We start from the raw sequence: 25,938 nt of genomic DNA on the forward strand, positions 1-25,938 counted from the left end.
CAAAGTGCTTTTTATATATCGAGAATGATACAGTGTTAATGAATACATCCCTGTTTTGTAACCTCGATTACAAGAGTTAACTGGTAAGTAAGTCTTTCTTTCCCCTTTCCAAACAACATTTAACAAGTAAATGCCTTGATGGTAGGAGCTTGAGGATCAGAGGCCATTGCCAGCAAAGTCTCTCACTTTAGAGCAAAGCCAAACTTTTAGAACAAAATTTCACCCCAAATCCAAGAAAAGTTATTTTTATTTTAAGGAAAAAAAGTTTCCACTAAGAAATAATAAGCCGGTAAATTTACGGAAAAGTTAACATAACAGTAGCACCCTGTCCCTACCCTGGTGACAACTTCAGGTATGTTACACAGCTTAAAACATCCTGAACATGCTTCTTCTTTAACCTAAAACCTCTGAGTGATCCTCAGAAAAGGTCTCAGAATAGCTGCTTTTCTTTTTTTTTGGTAGGTATAGCTATGAGGACTTGTAAACTCACGCAGCTTTATCTATAACATGAGAGCATGAATCTGTGGACTACTTCCTAAAATTAGGACTCTTTCTTTCTGCCTTTTAAAACACATTCCAGCACTCCTAAAGAGCCAGGAGGATTAGCTCAGTGTACCCCTCAACGAGTATCTCCCCCACCAGTGTATTTTCAAGACTCCTCTTTTCTTGGGCAATTGTACCCCACAACTCGTCCCGCCCAAGTATAACCTGACACTCAAAATTCCGTTACTCGGCTACTCTCATTCTGACAGTTGGAGTGTCACTGTAGCACTCTATTAGCTCCTGAAGTTCATAGGTAACTCTCAGCCGTGACTTCTGGCTCCTTCCCAATAACTGTGGTCATTGACTGACCTCTTCAGGAAGCACCATAATCTAAGACAGAGTGAATCGGCTGGAGCAGCCAATGGTACCGTGGTCAGAGTCAAAGCAGGCTAGATGTCTACTAGCCACAGAGCAGATCCCACTGTGTGGATGCTACAATTAAACGGGATTTGGGACAGCAAACCAGTTAGAAATACCTATGTCTGGCACCCTAGAGAATTACAATTAGAAACAGTTGTTTAAACTAAATGTTAGTACTAAAATATAAAACTCTGACTTATCAAGAGTCTGAAACACATTGTGACAGTGGCATCTTACAGAATTTGAAGCTTGTACCATAAGTTATTTGTTTCTTACTTAGAATGTCACCCTCTTAGTATCTCCATAGTTTTGGTTAAAATACCCTTTAGAAAGAATAAACCCAGGTAAGAGAGCTCCGTTAATCAACTTAGTATCCTAGGAATCACATTATTTGTAGCTATTACGTAAGTAGCATCTCATTCAGTGAAGCAGCTACCAAAACAAACCCACATTACCTAAGTATCTATAGTAAGAGCAAAATAAAATTCCCATATGACCTTGTAATAATGAGTGATCAAAAACTGCTGCCACCTGAAATGGAACTGGTGGGTTGTTGTCCAATTCCAAGTGCAGGTGTCTCTATCACCAAGTCCACCTGCCTCATTCACAATGGGGCTGAAGGTTTACCTTGCCAGGTGTGAGGTGGGCTAACTTATCCCCATTACCCATTCCAGGCCTGGAACATACAAATTTGAAGAATTAAGATTTTTTAATTGGCCTACTTAGAGCTGGTCTTTCAGAAATATCTTCCTTTTTTTTAAGCTTCTCTCATAATAGCAAGTAGCACGCATCATCTGTGCCCAGATTTGCATAATTACCATAGTTTATTTTTGTGCCTGCCACTCAAGGGCCAGATCCTATTTTTAGTTAGCCTCAGTCGTATTCTGCTCAGCCTTTGCAGCTTCGTAAGACTTGGTACAAGAAGTCACATGCCTGTGGAAACTGTCCCTCCACATAAATCTCTTTGCACAGATATTACACTCATATGGCTTTATGCCTGTGTGAATTTTCATGTGGCCCACGAGGTGATGCTTCATTTTGAATTTCTTACCACAGACACCACAACCATAAGGCCGAAGACCAAGATGCATGCTCATGTGTCGATCTCTCTGACTCTTGTGAGTGAAACTTTTCCCACACTGACAAGGATACAGCTTGTCGGTGGCTGAGAATCCTAGGTGGGAAGCTTCTTCTTTAATCCCTGTTACCATTTCAATATTCTCACTGTAGCCTGTTGCTAGGGCAGCCTCCTGTCTGTGCCCAATGAGATTCCCATCCGACCTCTCTCCAGAAAACTCTTCCATGGAAGAGCCATAGAAATCCACCTGCTCGTCATAATTGCTTTCATCAGCCTGTTCATCAAACTCCGCTTCCACTTTCTTTTCCCCGACGTGGAAGTCTTCCTCCACTCCCGAGGGCTGGACCGAGTGCTCTGTCTGCATGGTGTTGATGGACTCTGTGACCTGGTGCTCATCGTAGGATGCATGCACATCCATGCCCTCGCACGCTTGCTCAAAGCGCTCGGGCTTCACATGGATCCAGCGTTTGTGAGCCATTATGCTGGGCTTGCTGTACATGGGCCGGGTGTAGTGGAACTCGGCACTGTCGCTGGCCCCCTCCTCCCCATCCTGGCTCGCCATCTCAGTGCTCAGCCGGTCATGCTCCGTGGACGAGTTGCTAGGAAGGTATTCATGCTCGGTGAGCTGAGATGACAGCTCGTCTTTGGTGCTCTCCTCTTCATTCTCTCCGTCCCTCAGTTCCTGGGCTTTGGGGAAATCCGTATGGCCCCCAGAGCCCAGCTCAAAGCTCTCTACCAGGCCATTGTAACTACTGCTGCTGGGAGACTGGTGGTCACTGCCATGATTTAGCTTCTGACAAAGGACTGTAGGGTTTCCTTCTAAAACCTCAGTGCATTTGTCTACCACATGCCACATCTGGAGGAAGCTTGCTGCTGTTAAGTAACTAACAATTTCTGGAGCAGGCATTACTAGACGTCCCGTGTAACTTGATAGGAGAATGTTCTCAAACACTCTGGGGTTCATCACATCAGGCAAAACAATCCTCCTGCTGTTTTTCAGGAGTACCTGGTCACAAAAGTAGGGTGAACTGGCAGCAAGAACGGCTTTGTGTGCTCGGAAAATGTGGCCTTGGACAACAATGGAGACATCACATAATTGTCCTTGCTGGCGCTGCTGGTTCAGTTTCTGCAGAATGGTGCTGGAAAAATCAGGAAATTCTACTCGAAAAGAGTTTGTTCCAGGCTCCATTTCATCACAAATCTTGTTTGGTGCTACAAGAGAAAGAAAAATTAGTACTAATTCCAGCCCAAAGAGAAACTTATTGATCACTAAGAAAACTAAGACAAGTTCCACAGTTCCATAAAGTCCCCTGGCCTGTGGGCATGGTGGGTGGAGCATTCATTTCCCAGAGCAAGGCTTGCAGGTGCGAGTGTGCCAAAAGCAGGAACCAGCCACCATTCTTTACGGTATTAACTCTTGATACCGCCTGTGTCTATGAGTGGGAAAATAGAATCCAGAGATATCTGTAAGCTATATAAATCTCAAGTAAAACAAAGTAAATATTTCTAGTCAAAACAAACACAATACCTGTTCCAAACGACAGAATTTTTAAGAGGCCTCAGATTTAACCCACATTTGACAAGTTGGGGTGAGGAAGGAATTGTGGAAAAAAGGAAAAGCACATGTAAAGGCTCTCAGGCAGAAATGATCGTGGTAAGTGCAAGGAACTGAAAGGAAACCACCAGGCTAGAATCCACTAAGGGGGCAGGGGGCTGAAGAGGTGGGGCCAGAACAGTCAGGCCTTTGGTCCTTCAGCACCACAGGGGTGAACTCGCTGAGGTCCCAAACAATATGGGTTTCTCTAGTTGCTGTCAGCATTTTAGCCCTTTAAGAGCTTCTCATAATGTGAAGCAGAACGAAATGGCAAGGCAAGGTATTCTATCGGTGATCTCCAAATTGTTTAAAAAGTTATAGAACAAAGAGGATAGTAAATACTGTCCCGGTTACTGAATGAACTCAATCTGAAAATAAAGTTATAACAAAGAATAAGGGATTGCCTGTGGCATTACTGTAAATATATTTTGAGATGAGTCAAACATTAGAGACAATTCCTAACAAGACTGATCAACGAGATGAACTCTGCAGCATGCTCAGGCCCCATAATTCCATAGTAAATTAAAACAAACCAAAAAATTCAACAGATTTATTGGTGCTATTTGTCACCTAAGTCTAATACCATATCTAAACATTGCTAAATACCAGATTTTCTAAGTATGAGATAAAAGAAGCAGATAACCCAACAAAGGTTGAAAGTTATCTTTCAGAGATAGGGAGAGATGCCAAGAGAAGAAACTAATGTTTCCTGAGTAATTACTATATATTGGGTTGGCCAAAGTTTGTTTGGGTTTCTCTGTAACATGGAAATTTTTGGCCAATCCAATACCAGGAACTGTACACCTTTTTTCACCTAATCTTTGTAACGACCCTGCAAACGTAGAGGACTGACATTCTTAAGTTCACTATTTCAAGTAACTTTCCTAAGGCTAAAATAAAAGCTAGTTTTTATTACGTTGGAATTTGAAATCTAGGTCTCTATGACTCCAAAGCCTATGCTATTTTTCCTATCACATCACTGCCTCTTCTAAGAAGATGCTAAAATACCAGATTAGTCATTAATAATTTTAAGAGGTAAGGCAGTGTTTTTAGAATGAAGTATTAATTTATGGTTTATAGCTCTTAAAACATTTCATAATAATTTAAAACAAACAAAAAAATAAGACCAGGAAATAAATTATTTAGGTATTTGTAATTTCAAAAGGAAAAGTTAACTACACAAATGTATATAGACTAGAGGTATGTAAATTCTGAGAACTACATCTGGATTCTCTGCTCTCATCAGTAAAGAATTTTGATTTTAGCTATTTGAAAAAAAGGAAGGGGGGAATAAAACATACGCATAAAAATTTTACAAAAATGCTGTTAAAAAAAAAAAATCTCTCCACCATTTATTCCTAGTCCCCCACCTCCCCCGGAAGGAAATCACCATTAACAAACTCCTATATATATTTCTAGAAACTTCTCTGCGTGTATATCAGAATAAATCATATACATCCTTTAAAAATTCCTACCCAAATGGGCTCATTACCTACATTCTATTCTGTACTTAGCTTTTGTCACTCAATGTATCTTGTAGAACATTTGACATACTATAAACTGATTATGTCCCCCAAAATGCATATGTTGAAACCCTACCCCAATGTGATGGTGTTTGCTTTGGGGGATGATTAGGTCATGAGGGCAGAGCCCTCCCGAATGGGATTAATTAGATTCATTAGTCCCTTATGAAAGAGACAACAGAGAACTCCCTTGTCCCTTTGGCCATATGAGGACACAGTGAAAAGACAGCTGTCTATGAACTAGTGAGTGGGCCCTTGCCAGAAGCCAAATGTGCTGGCACCTTGACCTTGGACTTCTCAGCCTCCAGAACTCTGAGAAATAAATTTCTGTTGTTTATAAGCCACCGAGTCTATGACACTTTGTTATAGTAGCCCGAATGGACTAAGACACCACATTAGCATAAAAAAAGGTAACTCATTCTGCTTAATGGCTATACAGCTTTCTCCTATGTGGATGTATGATAATTTAATCAGTTCTCTTCTTATAGAATTCCAATTGTCTGGGTTTTTGAAATTATGACTATCTTGGCATATCCTTGGAAAAAGCTATAGGGTAATCTCTACCAGTGGAACTGCTGGGTCAAAGGACTATGCGTTTGACATTCATATATATATATGTATATAACTAATTTCCAGAAACGTTGCACCAAGTCACACTCCTACCAACAGTAAATGACAGTGTCTACTCCCTTACACCCTTACCAATGCTGGACTTTATCAAGCAAGACAAAAAAGTTTGCAAATCTCCTAAGTGAATAATCCATGATTCACTGTTTTGATCAACATTTCTTTCATTATGAATGAGACTGATACTCTATTCATGTTTACTGGTCATTTGTTTTTCCTATATATTATCAGTCATAGCCTTTGCTCAAATAAATTGAGCAATTCATCTTATTGATTTGTAATTTCTGTAAATTCAGATTAACTTCGAAATTTGTGTAAATTATCCAATTTTTGCTTTTATGGCCCCAGGATTTTGTGTTAGACACACAAAGGCATGCCTGACTCCAAGATTATTTTTAAAAAGTAAAAAGAATTATTTAGGTTTTATTTCTGGCACTATTTTTTAAAAAGGCATTTAAACCTATAACATACAAAGAGTTTACTTTGGTATAAGGAGAAGGTTAGGATCCAGTTTTTCCTTTTCCCTCCAAAATGGCAAGTCTGTTTTTCCTACACTATTTATTGAATAACTCATCTTTTCCTCAAGATTTCAAATATCTGTTGTGGAATTTTATGTGACCGAGATAAGGCTTTTAAAAACAGTTCTATAAAAATAAACGCCATAAGCGATGTTAGAGAAAATGGTGGAGTAGGAAGCTTTAGGTGTCGATCCCTCCGCTAAAACAACTAGTAAACTGTTAAAATGATCAGAATAAACCATTTCCGAATTCTGGAATCTGATCAGACACTTACAGCAACCAATTCAATGCTTGATGAAAGAGGCTGCTAAACCTCGTTAAGAGAGCAGCGTGCTGCAAACCAGCAATAATCCCCATTCCTCGGCTCTGCCACAATTTGCAGGACAGTGGCCCAATTTCCAAGAGTGCCTGCTCATGCCAGGGTGGCAAGAACAACACTGTCGGGCTTCCCTGGTGGCGCAGTGGTTGGGAATCTGCCTGCCAATGCAGGGGACACGGGTTCGAGCCCTGGTCTGGGAGGATCCCACATGCCGCGGAGCGGCTGGGCCCGTGGGCCACAATTACTGAGCCTGCGTGTCTGGAGCCTGTGCTCCGCAACGGGAGAGGCCGCGATAATGAGAGGCCCGCGCACCGCGATGAGGAGTGGCCCCCGCTTGCCACAGCTGGAGAAAGCCCTCGCACAGAAACGAAGACCCAACACAGCCAAAAATAAATAAATTTTTTAAAAAAATTAAAATTAAAATTAAAAAAAAAAAGAACAACACTGTCCAAAAATTTGGGGTTTTGCATCTTGGCCAGTCTGGTGAACCCACACAGCTTTTTCTTGGCTCCTCAGGCTGCAGTGGTTTTCCCAGTAGCATCCACTGGAAGATTTTAAAATACAAACACCACTCCCCATTCCTTGGGCCCAAATATTTAAGGAAATCTCTGTCAGGACACAGCCTATCACATAGATAAAGCAACAGAAACTTCTGTGACTATATGCAACAAGGAATACAGACTTTGCAAAACAGTTTAGAAAAAATCACCATACAGACAACTGCAGCCATCAACAAGAAACAAAAAAAATCCCCTAGGAGGGGAAGAATCTGATTTCAAGGGCTACCACATTAGAACAATAAAAATATCCAGTTCTGAACCAAAAATTACAAAGTAAACAAAGAAAAAGGAAAATAAGGTACATTCACAGGAAAAAAATTAGAAACTATCCTTGAAGAATTCCAGACACTGTTAAGTGCTAGTCAAAGCTGTTAAAGTCAACTGTCTTGGATATGCTCAAATTGTTAAAGAAAACTATGAACAAGGAACTAAATTAAATCAGGAGAACAATGGCAATAAAGAGACAGAAATTATAAAATGTAACCAAATAGAAATTCTGGAGCTGAAAAGTGTAAGCTGTATTATGGGCTGAGTTGTATCCTTCCAAAATTCCTATGTTAAAGCCCTAATCCCCAGTACTCCAGAATGTGACTATATTTGGATTTAGGGCCTTTAAAAAGGTAATTAAGTTAAAACGAGGTTGTTAGGGTGGGACCTAATCCAAGCTGACTGGTATTCTTACCAGAAATGAAATTTGGACAGAGACATCAGGCATGCGTGCAATGTGAAGACACAGTGAAAAGTTGGCACCTGCAAGCCAAAGAGAAAGGTCTCAGGAGGAACCAAATCTGCCAACATTTTGATCGCAGACTTCTAGCCTCTAAAATTGTGAAAAAATAAATTTTTGTTGCTTAGGTCACCTAGCCTGTGGTATTTTATTATGGCAGACCAAGGAAACAAATACAAGTTGAAATTAAAAATTCATAATAAGGAGTCCAATGGCAGATTTAAGCAGGCAAAAGGAAAAAAATTCATCAAACTCAAATGTAAAGCAATTGAAATATCCAGTCTGAGGAGTATTAGGAATGAAGAAAAAGAAACACAATCTGAGGTACCTATGGAAAACCAAATATACCAACATGCAAATCAGAGTCTCAGAAGGAGAAAAAAGAATAGAAAGGATATTAAATGATATAATGATTGAAAACTTCCTGAATTTGATGAAAGACATAAACCTCACACATCCAAGAAGCTTAACAAACTCCAAGGAGATAAAATTAAAGAGATCCACATGAGATACACTGTAAGTCAAATAGTGGAAAGCCAAAGACAATGGAGAATCTTGAAAGTAGCAAGAAAGAAGCCACTCATCACACAAAAGGGATCCTCAGTAAGACCAACAGCTAACTGCTCATCAGAAACCACAGCACTCAGAAGGCAGTGCAGGACATATTTAAAGTGCTCGGATAAAGATCTGTCAACCAGGAATTCTACACCTGCAAAACTATCCTTTTAAGAATGAAGGAGAAATTAAGACATTCCCAGATAAACAAAAGCTAAGGGTGTTTGTTACTAATAGGTTTCCTCTACAAGAAATGATAAAGGTGTCCTTCAGGCTGAGATAAAAGAACACTAGATAATAATTCAAAGCCATATGAAGAAATAAAGACTACTGGTAAAGGTAACAGCATAGGTAAATATAAGAGCTGATATTATACTTTTGGTTTACAACTCCTCTTTTTTTCCTGAATGATTTAAAAGGCAAATGAATAAAACAATAATTATAAATCTATGTTATTAGGCACACAATGTATTAAGATGTAATCAGTGACAATAACAATATGAAGAGGGAGGGACGGAGATGTAGAGGAGCAGAGTTCGTATACTATTGAAACTAGCTAAGTTTAAGATGTTAATTGTAAACCTCAAGGTAACTACTAGGAAAATAACTAAAAATATACATGAAAAGGAAAGAAGGGAATCAAAACTGTATACAAAAACAAAACAAAAATCTCAATTAAAAAGCAGTAAGGGAGGAGTTGAGGAACAAAAAACATGTAAGATACACAGAAGATAGCTAGAAATAAGTGGTAGAAATAAATCCGTCCTTTATCAGTAAATTACTTCATATGTAAATGGATTAAGCTCTCCAATTAAAAGGCAAGAGACTGGTAGAATGGATAAAAAAACATGGTTTATCTGTATGTTGTCTATAAGATACTCACTTTAGATACAAAGGCACAAAGATGTTGAAAGTAAAATAATGGAAAAGGTATTTCACGCAAAGAGAAACAGAAAGATCTGTGGTGACTATATTATTATCAGACAAAATAGATTTTAAGTCAAAAAGGATCACTCTATCAAGAATACATGACAATTAAAAACATATATGTACCTAGGGCTTCCCTGGTGGCACAGGGTATAAGAATCTGCCTGCCAATGCAGGGGACACAGGTTCAATCCCTGGTCCGGGAAGATCCCACTAAGCAACTAAGCCGGTGTGCCGCAACTACTGAGCCTGCGCTCTAGAGCCTGCGAGCCACAACTACTGAAGCCCGTGTGCCTAGAGCCCATGCTCCGCAACAAGAGAAACCACCACAATGAGAAGCCCACGCACTGCAACGAAGAGTAGCCCCCGCTCGCCGCAACTAGAGAAAGTCCATGCGCAGCAACAAGGACCCAACATAGACATAAATAAATAAATAAATAAAAATTTTAAAAAACCCACATATATGCACCTAACAAAAGAAATACATATGAACAGAATTGAAGAGAGAAACATAGACATCTACAAAACAGGTGGAGACTTCAATACCTCACTTTCAATAATGGATAGAAAAATAGGACAGAAGATCTATAAGGAAATAGAGGACTTTAACAATATTATAAATCAATTATACTGAAAAGACACATAGAGAACACAAACAGAAAGGAATGAAGTTCTGATATATGCTGCAACATGGATGAACACTGAAAACGTTACACTAAAACAACATGCTAAACATTTATGTAAGCCAGATGCAAAGTACAAATGTATAATTCTACTTATGTGAAATATCTAGAATAGGCAAATTCAGAGAAAGTAGATTAGAGGTTACCAGGGGCTCAGGTGAGTGAGAAATGGGGAGTTACTGTTTAATGGATAGAGTTTCTATTTGGGGTAACGAAAATATTTCGGAACTAGAAAGTGGTGCTGATTGCACAACATTGGGGTATAATTAATGTCACTAAATTGTACACCTGAAAATGGTTAAAGTGGCAAATTGAATGATATTTTTTACCATACATTAAAAAAAAAAAAACTGGAAAAAATGTCATGTAACTTTATTTTTAACTGTGTCAAGGTGGTAACAGTCTTTGTAATTTAGTAAGTATCTGACCTCTACCCTTAAATTTGAGTGAGTGTGGCACTTCTACATATTCCCTTACCTTGTAACATGCAAAACCTAAACCTCTCCTACAGGTTTTCCTGCTATATAAGCAATACTTACAAACTCACAGGCAGTTGTGACCTATATTAATAGTACAGTTACCATTCCAATTGTTAAGAGTTTCATAAAAGTAATTAACTCACTAAAAAAAATTTAAAAAAACCCCACAACATAAAACACTATATGCAAAGTACTGTGGGAGACTTCTAAGATGATGAAGGAATGTCACTGTCCCTAGCTTATAATCTGGTAGGGAGATAAAAAACGCGCATACGCATACAACCCTGTTATTCAACGCAAAGCCTGATAAAAGCACCACAAAAGATTACAAATCCAAGAGGAATTCAGAGGCAGGAACCTGGTATACGCTAAAGTTATATATCCTGTCACTATAAATTTTGGTGTCACCAGGGTAAGAGGAAGACTTGAGAGCAGCATATAATCCTTCCCATCTACTACATCCTAACCAAAAAATCTAAGAAATACAGAAAAACTAGCCTGAAAAATTGGGATCAGAGTTATCTATATGCAACAAATTTAAATTAAGGATATAGTGGAGATGGGGCCAGGATAAAGGGAGACACTGACCTGGCAACTCCACCTGCTATACCAGGCAATTCTGGTAGCAGTAATCCTGACAGAGGACCAATGGATACCTGTTCATTTGGAAGGCCTGCAGCTAAAAAGGCAGGGCAGACCACAGGAAAGGTCTTGCAATATTGGCAACATTCAGAGATGGCTGCATTGGGATACCAAAGGTTGCACACTGCCTCAGCAGAAAATTTTTAAAGACGTGACATGAGAGGGTAGCTCCAGGAAGGAGGCAAAAACATAGCCCATCCTTTGCAAGCTGGGCCAAAGAGACAAAAATAGGCCCCTGGTAAAACAATTTCACCAACACAGAAGAAAGTGCTCAAACTCTCCTAACAATGCCTCAGACCTAGCCTCCAGCCCCAGCCACTTTACTCAAGCTAACCCTGGTGTCCATATAGTCAGCCCATCCTCCAGCAAAAGAGCTAAGAGTTGATTATAACAGCATTCAGGTATACAGTGAAGGACCCCAAAATAATCTTCCCAAAAAGGGGGAAATTTTCAGACCCAAACAAAATGTTTCCCAACATAGTTTTATTCTGTAAATAAATGGGGTCTGTAAATAGATTCTACAATAACCAAGAAAAAGAAAATAGTGAAGTGTAAACAAAGAGTACAGTTTAGATAGCATTATTAAACTGATTTCCACAAACATGAAAACGCAGTCTCCATGAATGAAGTTTAAGGAAGATAAGACAAAACAGTAGAATGATATGAAAAAAAGAGCCAACTGAATTAAAGACAAGATGTAAGGAAACTAAAATAGAGCAAAAATTTAAACAGGCAATAAGGAGCAGAATTGCAACTATAGAAAATGGAATCAATGATGTGCAAGGCACTTTGAGGAACTTTTATGAAGGAGGAGGATAAAAATATGAAAACAGCAAGGGAGAAGATAACAGAACAGGAGAACAGAGAACAGAGATCCAACATATGGCTAATTAGCATCCTTGAAAGAAATAACAAAACGAATGGAGTAGAAGGAATAATCAAATAAAATAGTTAATAGAAGAAAACTTGCCTGAGTGTAAAGCCTTGAGTATTCAGAAGAGTCTTGCCTCAGCAGTGGGGACAAATTAGCCCTAGACAAAATGCAGTTCTGGTCCCATTAAACAAAGCTTAAAAACAAGCCTCAAAAGGAGTAAAATATTTCCAAATAACTTAACTGTGTTCCAGAACAAAGCTTAAGGATATTTACGTAATACAAAAAATCCAGAACCCAACAAGGTAAAATTCATGTCTGGCATTCAATTAAAAAAAAAAAATCACCTGGGATGCAAAGAAGCAGGAAAATATAACCCATATTAAGGAGAGAGAAAAAAGAAAAAAACTGATCAACAGAAACAGACCCAGAAATGACAAACTTATACAACTGGTAGAAAATTCTACATCCCATGTGTTCAAGAAAATGGAGGAAAATTAAGCATAGTAGGTAGACAGGAAAACAAACAAACAAACAAAAAAACCCAAATTGAACTTCTACAAACACTGGACGGGAATAACAAAAGAATTAACATGAAGAAAAGATTAGTGAACTTGAAAACACAGCAACACAAACAACCTAAAATAGAAAAAAGCTGAAAAAAAAAAAGAAAACAGGAAGGGGGGAAAGAGTATCAGTGAGTTGTGGGACAACTTCAAGGCACAAAATTGGGAGTCTCTGAAGGAGTGGGAGGGTATAAAGCCCAAAATTTATTTGAATAACAGCCAAAATCTTCCTAAAGTTGATAAAAACTATAAAGCCACAGATCCAAGAAGCTCGACAAACCCCAAGCACAAGAAGTATGAAGAAAACTATACCAAGGCATATCATAATCAAATCACTGAAAACTAGTAACAAAGAGAAAATCTTAAAAGCAGCCAGGGAAAAAAGATTCATTGTGTACAGAGGACCAAAGGTAAGAAAGGTTGCAAGCTTCTTGTCAGAAACAATGCCAGCCAGGAGAAAGGAGACAATGCAATACAGCAGACATCTTTAAAGTGCTGAAAGAAAAAACTATCAACCTAGAATTCTATACCCAATCAAAATATCTTTCAAAATGAAGGTGAAGTACTTTTTTAGATATAGAAAAGTGAATAGAATCCATCACAAAAAAGGTCAAAAGTAAAAAGAACAGGTACATGAAAACAAAAAAATTTCAGACAACAATATTAATATCAAAGTAAATTCAATGTAAAAAGCATCAAATGAGGTGAAAGTTTATTGATAATTGATGAATTCTATAATTCACATGAGGGTTACCTTGTGAACTTGTATATGTAAATGCAGTACAGTTTTCAAAAAAAAAACAAACACACAACAGTGACAGAAACATAATTATAGTAAGAAATATAAATGTCCCTCTTTTAATCTTTAATAAATCAATAAGGCAAAAGATAATTTGGATCTAGAGGTTTAGACTGGTTATCATTAATAATGCTAATTTAACTGAAACATACAACCTCTATATCCTACAAATAATACATCTTCTTTTTCAGTTTCCATAGGACATTTACATAAATGATCATATAAGTGGCCCCAGAGAGCATCAATAAATCCCCCAAAGCAGAAATGCATACACGAGCTCATTTGATTACAGGTGATTACACAATAATAAATCTAAAAATGTCAAATTCACAAAATTAGGAATAAGAAATGAAATATAATCACATGATAGAAACTTTTTAAAACAGAAAACAATTTTCCCCTAATAAATTTTAAAGTCTCATTGATAAAAACTTTATAGAAAAATATAGACATCTAACAGATCAGTAACTATGGAGAAATGATAAAACATAATCAAATGACTGCCCAAAGCACAATGGGAAAATTCTTTACAACTAATTCCTATGCTATATAAACTGTTTCAGAGGGGGAAGAAGGGAGAAAGGGAACAAAGATAGGAGAAAATTTGCTAATTATTTTTTATAAAACCGTGCTAACAAAACTGGACAACAAAGAAAAAACTGTAAGCCTATCTCACTTATTAACACAGAAAGAAACATTATAAACCACATGGCATTCTGGTTTATTTTAATCTCTTGTAGGTTGAGTGTATTATGAGTGTGACACATTGAAAAAATTGAGTTACTGGTACCATCACACTGAGGGCAAGATCCTATTTTATGATAAAATTACCACCAGAAGGCCCTCTCAAAAGCTCTTTTCCATTCAAGACTACTGCTAGTGGCATGTACATCATTACCTGTGCTTCCTTCTACAAGTGACAGGGAGTGGTGAGAGATAAATCTGGAAGGAATGACTGGTACTATCCTGCTGAAGGCTGAGTTTGAGCTTTAAATGTGGGCACTGGAGGCAGCACTGAAAACTTCTGTGTGACGTGCTGTGAAATATGTTCAGAAAGGACAATCTGTTGATGGTCTTAAAGCAGGAGCAAGTCTGAAATAAAGGTCAATTCTAAGATTTCAGTAAATATGCTCTAGGTTTGAGGCAATGAAAATAACAGTGGGTATGGAAAACAGAATTGATGGGACTAACTGACTGGGTAGGCAGGAAGATGCAAGAGTGGCCCAAGGTACACATAATACTATCAAGGAAATGAAAAGACTACCGAATGTAAAATAATTAGCTAGTGGGAAGCAGCAGCAGAGCACAGGGAGATCAGCTCAGTGCTTTGTGATGACCTAGAGGGGTGTGATAGAGAGGATGGGAGGGAGGCTCAAGAGGGAGGGGATAATGGGTATATATGCATGCATATGGCTGATTCACTTTGGTGTACAACAGAAACTAACACAGTATTGTGAAGAAATTACACTCCAATAAAGATCTATTAAAAAAGAAAATGAAAAGATAACCTACAACATGGGAGAAAATACATTCAAATCATATAATTGATAAGTGACTTGTATCCAGAATACATAAAGAACTCTTAAAATTCAATAATAAAAAGACTACCCAAATGAAAAATGGGTAAAGGATTTGAATAGACATTTCCCCAAAGAAGATACACAAAAGAGCATACAAAAGATGTTCACTATCATTATTCATTAGGGAAATGCAAATCAAAACTACAATGAGACATCACTTTTCACCCACTTGGATGGCTATGATAAATAAGACAGACACTAACAAGTGTTGGAGAGGATATGGAAGGATTAGAACACTTATACATTGCTGGTGGGAATGTAAAACGGGGCAGCCACTTTGGAAAACAGTTTGGCAGCTCCTCAAAAAGTTAAACAGAGTTATCACGTAACTCAACAATTCTACTCTTAGGTATATACCCAAGAGAAATGAAAATATATGATGTCCACAGAAAACTTATCCATGAATGTCTATAACAGCATTATTCATAATGGCCAAAAAGTGGAACCAACCCAAATGTCCTCAACTGATGACTGGATAAATAGAATGTGGTATATCTATAAAATGGAATATTATTCCATTTTATTACATACTATATGTATTATGCCATTCTTTTGGCAATAAAAAAGAATGAAGTACTGATAGATACGACAACATGGCTGAGCCTTGAAACACTGGGCCAAATGAAAGAAGTTGGACACAAAAGGCTAAATCTTGTGTGATTTCATTTACATGAAATGTCCAGAATAGGGAACTCCAGAGACAAAAAGTAAATCAGCGGCTGCAAGGAACTACAGGGCGAGGAGTGACTGCAAATTGGTTTTTTTTTAAAGGAGAGACAAAAATTCTAAAATTAAGTTGTGGTGATGCCTATACAACCCATTAAATATACTAAAAAAAACTTCTTAACTACCTATGAATTATGTCTCAATAAAGCAGCTTTAAAAAATAGAGTGATGCAAGGTAAACTAGTTACCAATCCCAACTGGGTAACTAGGAAAATGTCATAATTAGTAGAAGAGGTAACAACATCCACCATGTATTTAACACATGTATTGTAACAGACTCTGTGCAAAGCACTTTTTGTATTCTCATTTAATCCTCATAACAACCCACTGGATAGATACTTTTTATTCCTATTGTATAGAATAAGAAATAGACAAAGAGGCTAAACTACTTGCCTAAGGTCATATAACCAGTAAGCAGTGAACCTGGAATTTAAATTCAAAACACTTGCTCAGGCCCAATACAGTCTGAGAGATGAGACAGTACGGAAGGTAAAGATGAGTATTTTCACAAATAAATACCTGAAACAATCTACAATGTACAACACATTCATAAACTCCAGAGCAAATTATTCACCGTCTTCAGACTTAATGAAGTACTAGCAATTTTATATGTCAACTTGCAAAGTTAAAAAAAAAAAAAAATCCAATAGTAACAGTTCTAAAACAAACACACCAATCCCAGCTAACTCCTTCCATCCTTCACTGAGATTATCTGGCTTTTTTTTAAAGCAGAGGACAAAGGGTAAATATTAAAGAATCACTGAACTAGGGCTTCCCTGGTGGTGCAGTGGCTAAGAATCTACCTGCCAATGCAGGGGACATGGGTTTGAGCCCTGGTCTAGGAAGATCCCACATGCCGTGGAGCAACTAAGCCGGTGCACCACAACTACTGAGCCTGCGTGCCACAACTACTGAAGCCCACGTGCCTAGACCCTGTGCTCTGCAACAAGAGAAGCCACCGCAATGAGAAGCCCGTGCACTGCAATGAAGAGTAGCCCCGCTCGCCGCAACTAGAGAAAAGCCCGTGCGCAGCAACAAAGAACCACCGCAGCCAAAATAAAATAAATTAATAATAATAATAGAATCACTGAACTAGATGACCTCCAAGATCCCTTCCAACTCTGACGAGTTTAAAAGTAGCCTGTATTTATTATTCAGCTGAGGAATTGTATGTCAAGTTTTATACACTATTTAAATACCAATTACATATCCTAAAAACACAGAGGACAACAATATAATAGGGAAGCCGACCCACGAGTGACTTCTTGAAGCCCTCCAGAGATTTCTTAACGACGGCACATGGTAATTTGCATGCTTACTGTAGAGAGCACATTTTAACACAGTAAATATTACTTTAGTAAATCTCTCGACTGGCACAAATGTACAATAATACCAACACCCCATGCGTACAAAAATACTTTAGTCAAATGCTTTACAGTTCACAAAGCAGACTACGTAAATTTGGGTCTGGCAATACCCCTGTATCATCACACTCACGAGTTAAACTAAAGCTCAAGAAGGTTAAAAGATCTGTCCAAGGTCACATATGTCAGAAGTGGTATGTCAGGATTCAAACAGAAGCGTAATTCCAAATCTAATATTTTTCTAAGTTAAAAAAAAAAGTCACTTAGCAGAAAATTTCTTGGAATTTAAATGCTCTAACAGTACAAAGTATGGCAGTGATTGGCCTTAAAATGTGCAATATATACTCCTCAGAAGAGAAGTAAAAGAACCTTTCCAGTCTAGGGCAATTAAGTACAACTGCATTATTATTTTTTACTGAAAAAGAAACCATTTTAGTAAATAATTTAAAAAACTGCATTTTTAGCAAGTTTATAGCTTACCTAATGCAAAGTTGTATTCCTGGGATAAAGTTCCTTATGCCATGACCATCAAAAAGCAGTATGAATGAACGAGGAAGAGGAACCCATTTCTTAGTTTTGTTTCAAATTAAAATCACATTGATTTCTGAAAAGAAAAATCACGTTGAAAATGTAAGAGATGCTGATGCTATTCACTGTGTACCAGTGCCTTGCTAATAAATACTATACTTGTGGGTGAGTGGCAGAAAGAAAATTAATCACGATTGATATTTTTTGGTTATATTAGCTTTATTTCTGCACCTTCTTAGCTTCTGCCTTTGTATTTTTTAAATAAACTTTTAGTTACGGGATAATTTTAGTTTTACAGAAAAGTTGCAAAAAATGGTGAGTTCCCATATGACTGTCAGCCAGTTTTCTTTTAATGTTAACATCTTGTATTACCATGCTACATCTGTCAAAAATAGGAAACCTACACTGGTCGATACCTATGTAATTTTGCAGAACTAAACTATCCTTTGCAAAAGTGTTTTTGGCCTCCAGACCATTATCAATCAATACCCCTATGTTTTCTAATTGGAACACTGTAGCCAAAGAACTTAGTAAAACCTATTTTAGGGTTTTTTAAAAACAAGCTACCTACTTTGTGAAGTTTAATTCATGCCACAGCTGAATGTTTACTTAAAAACTTCAGGGCAAATGGTCCATTGTGGTAAATTCTTTGAGATTCAAAAGAGAAGTTATTGTTCTAACCACTAACTCCGCACTTATCAGTCATCCTGCCATTACGTTACAATAAAGCCAAGGAAATGTTTTTAACTGCACCCTCATATTCATTAGAATTCCGGATAAGAAGCTCAATCAAGAAAGCAGAAGGAAGACACAGCATTTGCTGGTATGTATGTTCTACATACCAACAAAATAAAAGTTTTTTTCCTCAGTATGTTACAAATAAGACAAAAGTCTCTTTCTATTCTAATTGCAAACATAAGGTAAAAAGGAGAAGTTCATGAAAATAATATAGAACTATATTCAACTGATTATAAGAGGCACATTTTTTTCACATTTTTAAATTTCTGAAATCAGGATGTGATGTCCAGGCGGAAGTTATAACAGTTGTCTCTGCCTAAGACAATGATAGAGGATTCCTGAGAGCCTCATCAACGTTTCTGATGGCACAAAAGATGACACTGTGGAAAAGCATGGATGCAATTCTGAATTGAAAAGTATTCAAGAGTAGGAAGGTTAAGAAGGTTAATGAACACTTTAACCAATTTATTTCACTTTTCTTCTTTTTTTAAAGTAGCTTTTTAATATTTTTGTGTTCCAATTCTTTTTTTTTAAATTAATTAATTTATTTATGGCTGTGTTGGGTCTTCGTTTCTTTTTTTTTTTTTGTATTTATTTATTTTTGGCTGTGTTGGGTCTTCGTTTCTGTGCAAGGGTTTTCTCCAGTTGCGGCGAGCGGGGGCCACTCTTCATCGCGGTGCGTGGGCGTCTCACTGCAGCGGCCTCTCCGGTTGCGGAGCACAGGCTCCAGACGCGCAGGCTCAGTAGTTGTGGCTCACGGGCCCAGTTGCTCCGCGGCATGTGGGATCTTCCCAGATCAGGGCGCGAACCCGTGTCCCCTGAATTGGCAGGCGGATTCTCAACCACTGCGCCACCAGGGAAGCCCGGATCTTCGTTTCTGTACGAGGGCTTTCTCTAGTTGCGGCAAATGGGGGCCACGCTTCATCGCGGTGCGCGGGCCACTCATTATTGCGGCCTCTCTTGTTGCAGAGCACAGGCTCCAGACGCGCAGGCTCAGTAATTGTGGCTCACGGGCCTAGTTGCTCCGCGGCATGTGGGATCTTCCCAGACCAGGGCTTGAACCCGTGTCCCCTGCATTGGCAGGCGGATTCTCAACCACTGCGCCACCAGGGAAGCCCTCTTCTTTTTACACATACACTGGAGTATCATTTTAAAATGTCTAGGGACTTCCCTGGTGGCGCAGTGATTTGGACTCTGCGCTCCCAATGCAGGGGGCCTGGGTTCAATCCCTGGTGGGGGAACTAGATCCAACGTGCATGCCGTGGCTGAGAGTTCGCATGCTGCAACTAAGGAGCCCTCCCACCCCAACTAAGACCCGGCGCAACCAAAAAAAAAAAAGTCTAAATAAGTTTAAAAATGTAAAGAAGCGTATGTAATAGCTTAATTGGCAGTGTTTTCTCTTCCTTTGGTGGTATATAAAATAATCGATGGTATCTAGGATTCAATATGGTAGTAATTCAGCTGCTACACCTTATAAGAAACCTTGATAAACTAGCTTACAAACAAACCAATAACTTAGATGAGAGAACATAAAACAAAAGCCTCCCCCATCAGAAAACACACAAGAAAATAACATAATTTTTCATTATTATAATAAAAAGACTATTTTTCCAACCCTAAGAGTTTTCTTCATGTGAAAAGTTAAAATCTTCCTCAAATTTTCTGCTTGTGTAGCAGATTCCTGCACTGAATCCAATGAATATGGAGGGACAGCCAGGGTGGGAACCTGCTACAAGTAGAAATTTTTAACTAAATTCTTTCAACCAAACTCCTTTTCTAAGGACCTTGGCTGTGGAGAGCGGGCATCAAGAAACGTAAGTTCAACTAAATGTTCCCAAAACCTACAGAATCAATTTTTAAAGTCACATTTTTCATAGAGCTTGTTAGTTCCAGGAATCTACACTTAGCAATTTTTTTTGGTAAAAATATACCTAACATGAAATTTACCATTTTAACAATTTAAAGTGTACAATTAGTGGCATTAAGTACATTTATGTTGTTGTGCAACCATCACTGTTATCCATTTGCAGAACTTTTTCATAATCCCAAACTAAAACTCTGTGTCCATTAAACTCTCCACTCCCTCCTCCCACTCAGCCCTTGGTAAACTATACTCCACTTTCTGTCTCCATGAATTTGCCTATTTTAGATACCTCATATAAGTGAACTCATACAATATTTGTTCTTTTGTGTCTGGCTTATTTCTCCAGTGAATACTTTTGTAAAGCAAAGAATGAAGAACCCCAAATTATTATGTTTCTCATAATTTAACTGTACACAGTGACACAATCTCTGAACTAAGCATAACAGCTCTCCCAGAAATTCTGCTACTGTTCCATGAGCCCCAAGGGGCAGAGGATCTCAGACCCTTCCTTAGCCTGGAGACAGGCCTGGTTAAGCAGCTGTAACTCAGAAAGCAGGCTCTTTAGAACCCTGGAGGCCATGTGGATGGAGCAAAGGGAGGTAGGGAGCTGGACAGGCCTGAAAAACCACGGTAAGGAAAAGCAAGGATTCATCAAGCTACTTTGGCCCTGAGATGGCCTTCTCTCTGTCCTCCAGGAGCTCCTGCACCTTGACACTTAGGTTGGGCGACACCTGTCAGAGTTGAGGTCAGACGGCAGTCTAGTCGCTGAGATTGTCACCCGTGCAGGAAGCTTCACAGGGTCATGAGTCACCTTCCATGGCTCAGAGGTCAGGGCAGGCCCGCCCAGAAAAACCCAGTTAGGAGAGGCAGAAACAAGACAGAAGGACACACGATTGGCAGAGAGAGAAACACAGATGGGCAAAAAGCTGGACCGACAGGCAGGCCATGAATGAGAGTTAAGGACTAAAAGGGAAACACAGGGTCAACAGACACAGAAGCAAGATGGAAACAAATAAAGACAGGGTCCAGATACTCAGAGATGGGTTCGAGAGAGACAAAGTGGAGAGAAATACAAAGTTGACAAGAGCCGAGTTGAGAGGCAAAAAGGGCAGGTGACAACAGGTGACACAGACAGCAAAAAAGGTGAAACACAGAAGTAAACAGAAGCAGATATCAGCGAAGTCCCGGCGTAGTCTTTCTCCCGGCCTTGACTCGATCCCGAGGCCGCCAAGCCGCGCCCACCCGGCGCCCCCGAAAGGCCGGCGGGCGGACTGACGGGGGGGCAGGATCTCTAAGCGCTCTGGCCCGCTGAGGTCCGCCGCCGCGGGGTGACCTTGGGCGAAATGCTGCCTCAGGGGCCTTGGGGTCGCTGTACGCGCGCCGGGCTGGCCGGAGACCGCAGGGGTCGGACCCGGGGTGCCGGGACTCCAACGGCCCGCGCGCGGCTTCAGCATCCCGGTCGGCGTAATGGGCCTCGCGGTGCCAGCGGTGCGCGCGCCGCGACCTGCAGAGAAGTCCTTATACCTCTCCGGTTTCCCTTCCTGCCCCCTTGCTACCCGTTGTCCAGACTCCGACACACCTGCCAAGTCCTCGACGCTCACATAGCCCACCGGTGGGATACTTTCCGCCGCAGCCGGCGCCAGGCCCGTTCAAGCCGCCGCCGCCGCGACCGCCTCAGCCTGCGCCTCCCGCCCCCGGAAACGCTTCCCGGTCCAGCCCCCACCGAAACTGCCAGTGCTTCCGGGGGTGCGTCAGAGAGAAAGCGATGTGCGCATGCGGGACTCGCGTTTGGGGCGGGGCGTCAGGAGCGTGCTCAGAGAAAGCCGGCGGCTGCGCAGTATAACCTGGAGCAGGTTAATCTGCATTAGGGACTCTAGGGCAATCGCTAAGAATTGAGCGGATACCGAGTCCTAAACCCTTTGACCTATCTCAGCTTGTCTAGCAAAGATTGTGTCAAATCCTTTTGTGCCTCCACAGAGCCTTTGGCTCGTAGTGGATGCTCAGTAAGTGTTCAATGAAAGGACCAGTGCCCTCCGTGTGGCAAGCACTGTGCCGGGAACCCCTAGGAAAAGCTCCACCCCAACTGGAGGGAATGGCTCATAATTGGTCCAGACTCTTCGTGGTAAACTCATTCTCATTAGCCAGTAGTTGGACTAGGCATAGGCATGTGACCAACTTCTAGTCCATAATACGTATTATAGAAGTCATTGAGTGGGGCTTCTGGAAAAGTTTTTGTTTGTTTATTTTGTTTTTGTTTTTACAGAGTCCACTAGGACTTCTAGTTGAGTGTGCTCCTTAAGTGCTTTGCCACGGCCAGCAAAGCAGAAAGATTGAGAGAGCCTAGGTCTCGTATGACATTAAGCTACAGTCTCAGCTTTGGACTGCTTACTCCTGGATGTTTGTTGCATAAGCCTAATAAACTTACTTGGACTTTATTTCTAGCAATATTATAGACTACATATCTCCAAATATAACAGCAACAAAATATATAAAATTTCTAGGAGAAGTATTGAAAATACCCTTTTTAAATGTATAGATAACCTTGCGAGAAAGTCAGGAAAATCATCTGAGGCCAGAAAGGGAGCAGAAACATAAGCCTAGGAAGTTAGAATTAATGTTCAGAAGTTATGCACAGGTACAGTCTGTATCTGTTCTGATTGGTTTGGTGCATATGCCATACTGACAAATATTTTGAAAATCATCTCTGGAGGTAGGTAAACATTAATGCTACTACCAGCTATGGGGGCATCTACGTGGGTCCAGGCAGGATGACAGCCAAATTGGAACATCAGGTTGGGACCCAAGAAGGAATATATCTTTGGGGACGGATAGACTAGAGAAAAAACAAAAAACTGCCCTGCAGAGGCAGGCAGCAAGGAAAGTTGACTCTGCCTTGGTTCGGGGTGGAAGGGTAAAACATTTTCCTAATGGATGCATGGCCAAAGTCTGGCCATCACATGGCCACACTATCTGCATGGTCCAAAAGCCCAGAAGCTGAACATTTCAATTTAAAATAGATCTGGGTAGATAGTACCTATGGTACTTGGCCAAAGCAAAGTCCTCTTGAGACGAACTCACTGTCAACCCAGGTCTCAAAGAATTCCCATGGACAGGCTTCCAAATGAATATGAACTCACAATCAAAAAACAGAAACCCATAAGCTGAGAAGACAAGCGGCAGAGTCAGATACATTTTAAGTGTATAGCTCATTGGAAAGGTTAAATAACAAATTAGATACAACTGAAGAGAAATCAGTGAGCTAAAAAATAGATTTGAAGAAGATTACCCAAAAGCATCCCAGAGACAAGGAAATGAAAAAAAGTGACGTCTATCACATGCTTATCAGTTATGTTAGAAGATAATAAAGTGAATATGAGCAAGACAATTGTCAAATAATGATGGCTGAGAATTTTCCAGAATCGATGAAAGATAAGCATCCTCAGGAAACACAGTGAATATCAAGCAGGATAGGGGAAAAGAAAACCTAGATTCAGTCTGGTGAAACTTCAGAACACCAAAGCATGAGATGATTTTAAAAGCAGACGGGGGGACTTCCCTGGTGGCACAGTGGTTAAGAATCTGCCTGGGAATGCAGGGGCCACAGGTTCGAGCCCTGGTCTGGGAAGATCCCACATGCCGCGGAGCAACTAAGCCCACGAGCCACAACTACTGAGCCCACATGCCACAACTACTGAAGCCTGCGCACCTAGAGCCCATGCTCCTCAACAAGAGAAGCCACCGCAATGAGAAACCCACGCACTGCAACAAAGAGTAGCCCCTGCTCACTGCAACTAGGGAAAGCCCGTGCACAGCAACCAAGACCCAACACAGCCATAAATAAATAAATAAATAAATTTAAAAAAGCAGGCAGGGGACTTCCCTGGTGGCGCAGTGGTTAAGAATCTGCCTGCCAATGCAGGGGACATGGGTTCGAGCCCTGGTCCAGGAAGATCCCACATGCTGTGGAGCAACTAAGCCCATGCGCCACAACTACTGAGCCTGCATGCCACAACTACTGAAGCCCACGTGCTTAGAGCCTGTGCTTCACAACAAGAGAAGCCACCCCAAGGAGAAGCCTGTGCACTGCAACGAACAGTAGCCCCTGATCGTCGCAACTAGAGAAAAGCCCGCGCACAGCAATGAAGACCCAACACAGCCAAAAATAAATAAAAAAAGAAATTAAAAAAAAAAAATTTAAAAGCAGACAGAAGTCAGATAATCCACCATGGAATGACAGTGATACTAACTCCTGACTGTACAACAGCAATAACGGGAACAATGATAACAGTAATAGCATGAAATAATATCATTAATGATATAATAGCCTTACTGTGATGAGAGAAAATAATCTTATACCTAGAATTGTATACTTAGCAAACAATCTTTCAAAAATGAAAACATAGTACTTTTTGGATCAACAAAAACTAAGAGTTACCACCAACAGAACTTAACTGAAGGATCTAGAACAGGGGTCCCCAACCCCCGGGCCACGGACTGGTACCAATCCTCGGCCTGTCAGGAACTGGGCCACATAGCAGGAGGTGAGCGGCAGGCAAGGGGGTGAAGCTTCATCTGTATTTACAGCTGCTCCCCATTGCTCACGTTACCACCTGAGCTCCGTCTCCTGTCAGCATTATGGTGAGTTGTATAATTATTACATTATATATTACAATGTAATAATAATAGAAGTAAAGTGCACAATAAATGTAATGTGCTTGAATCATCCTGAAACCACTCCTCCCACCCCCAACCCCTGGTCCGTGGAAAAATTGTCTTCCGGGAAACCGGTCCCTCATGCCAGAAATTTGGGAACTGCTGATCTAGAAGATATATTTCAGGAAGAAATAAAATGATTCCAGGAGGAAGATCTGAGGACTAATAAGGAATAGTGAGCAAATAAAATGGCAAACATGGTTAAAGATAAACAAACATCAGGGACAAAAAACAAGAACAATTATAATTTGTGTGATTTAAAAAGGCAAAACCAAAATAATGGAACAATAGTAATAAAGTATAAGAGGATTACTGAAGTTACAATATTATAAAGTGTGTGTTAGTTAACTATTGCATAACAAACAGCCACAAAACCTAGAGGGATGCAGCTGTATTTGTTTATTGCTCACACGTCTGGTGTCTGCTGGGGGTTGGTTAGAAAGCTTTGCTGAGCTTGCCTGGGCTTGCCTACATGTCTGGGGTCAGCTGATCTAGTATGGTTTCGACTGGGAGCCTTGACTCTTCTCCATGTGTCTCTTACTCACCAGCCAGGATGTTGGGATAAATTCTCATGTCAATGGCAGGGACACAAAAGAGAGCAATGGAAATGTACAACCACATTTTTCAAGACTTTTTAAAAACATCTCATTGGCCAAAGCAGGTCACATGACTGAGTCCAAGGCTGTAGTAGGAGGGAGCTGTGAAGGATTATGGCAAAGGGTTTGAATACAGAGAAAGTGAAGAATTGGAGCCATTAGTTCAATCAATCTAATTGATTGGTTCCACTGTCCATAAAAATATTGATTAGCATTAGACTTCTATTTAAGTATGAATGTTAAAATTTCAAGGCTTACTATTGAAAGAATAAAAATAGTTATAGACCAAACCAGAGGAAGAAAAATAATATTGTTAAAAAGAAGGAAAGGAAAAAAGGGGAAGGAAATAAAGGCAGAAACAAAAGAACATAAAAAGTGGAAAAATATAAAGCATGAAATAAAGTGGAAAAATAAATTTAAATATTTCAGTAATCACAGTAAGTATATTTTTAAAAACC

General features: G+C 39.9%; 1 protein-coding gene across 3 annotated transcripts; it reads right to left on the reverse strand.

The window, feature by feature from the left end:
- Nucleotides 1-229: 229 nt before the first annotated feature.
- Nucleotides 230-21,855, reverse strand: ZBTB43 (zinc finger and BTB domain containing 43). 3 transcript variants are annotated; one of them, XM_068553488.1, is made up of 3 exons: nucleotides 21,751-21,855; nucleotides 17,522-17,645; nucleotides 230-3,193 (listed from the first exon to the last, which is right to left on the reverse strand). In XM_068553488.1, the coding sequence occupies exon 3, from the start codon at nucleotides 3,168-3,170 to the stop codon at nucleotides 1,767-1,769; it is 1,404 nt and encodes a 467-aa protein (XP_068409589.1). In that variant the 5' UTR covers nucleotides 3,171-3,193; nucleotides 17,522-17,645; nucleotides 21,751-21,855; the 3' UTR covers nucleotides 230-1,766. The 3 variants fall into 3 exon arrangements, with proteins under 3 accessions (XP_068409589.1, XP_068409588.1, XP_068409590.1); XM_068553487.1 differs by lacking the exon at nucleotides 17,522-17,645; XM_068553489.1 differs by lacking the exons at nucleotides 17,522-17,645; nucleotides 21,751-21,855 and adding an exon at nucleotides 7,805-7,823.
- Nucleotides 21,856-25,938: the final 4,083 nt, after the last annotated feature.

The sequence above is a fragment of the Eschrichtius robustus genome, chromosome 10 (assembly GCF_028021215.1).
Source record: "Eschrichtius robustus isolate mEscRob2 chromosome 10, mEscRob2.pri, whole genome shotgun sequence".
Lineage (NCBI taxonomy): Eukaryota > Metazoa > Chordata > Mammalia > Artiodactyla > Eschrichtiidae > Eschrichtius > Eschrichtius robustus.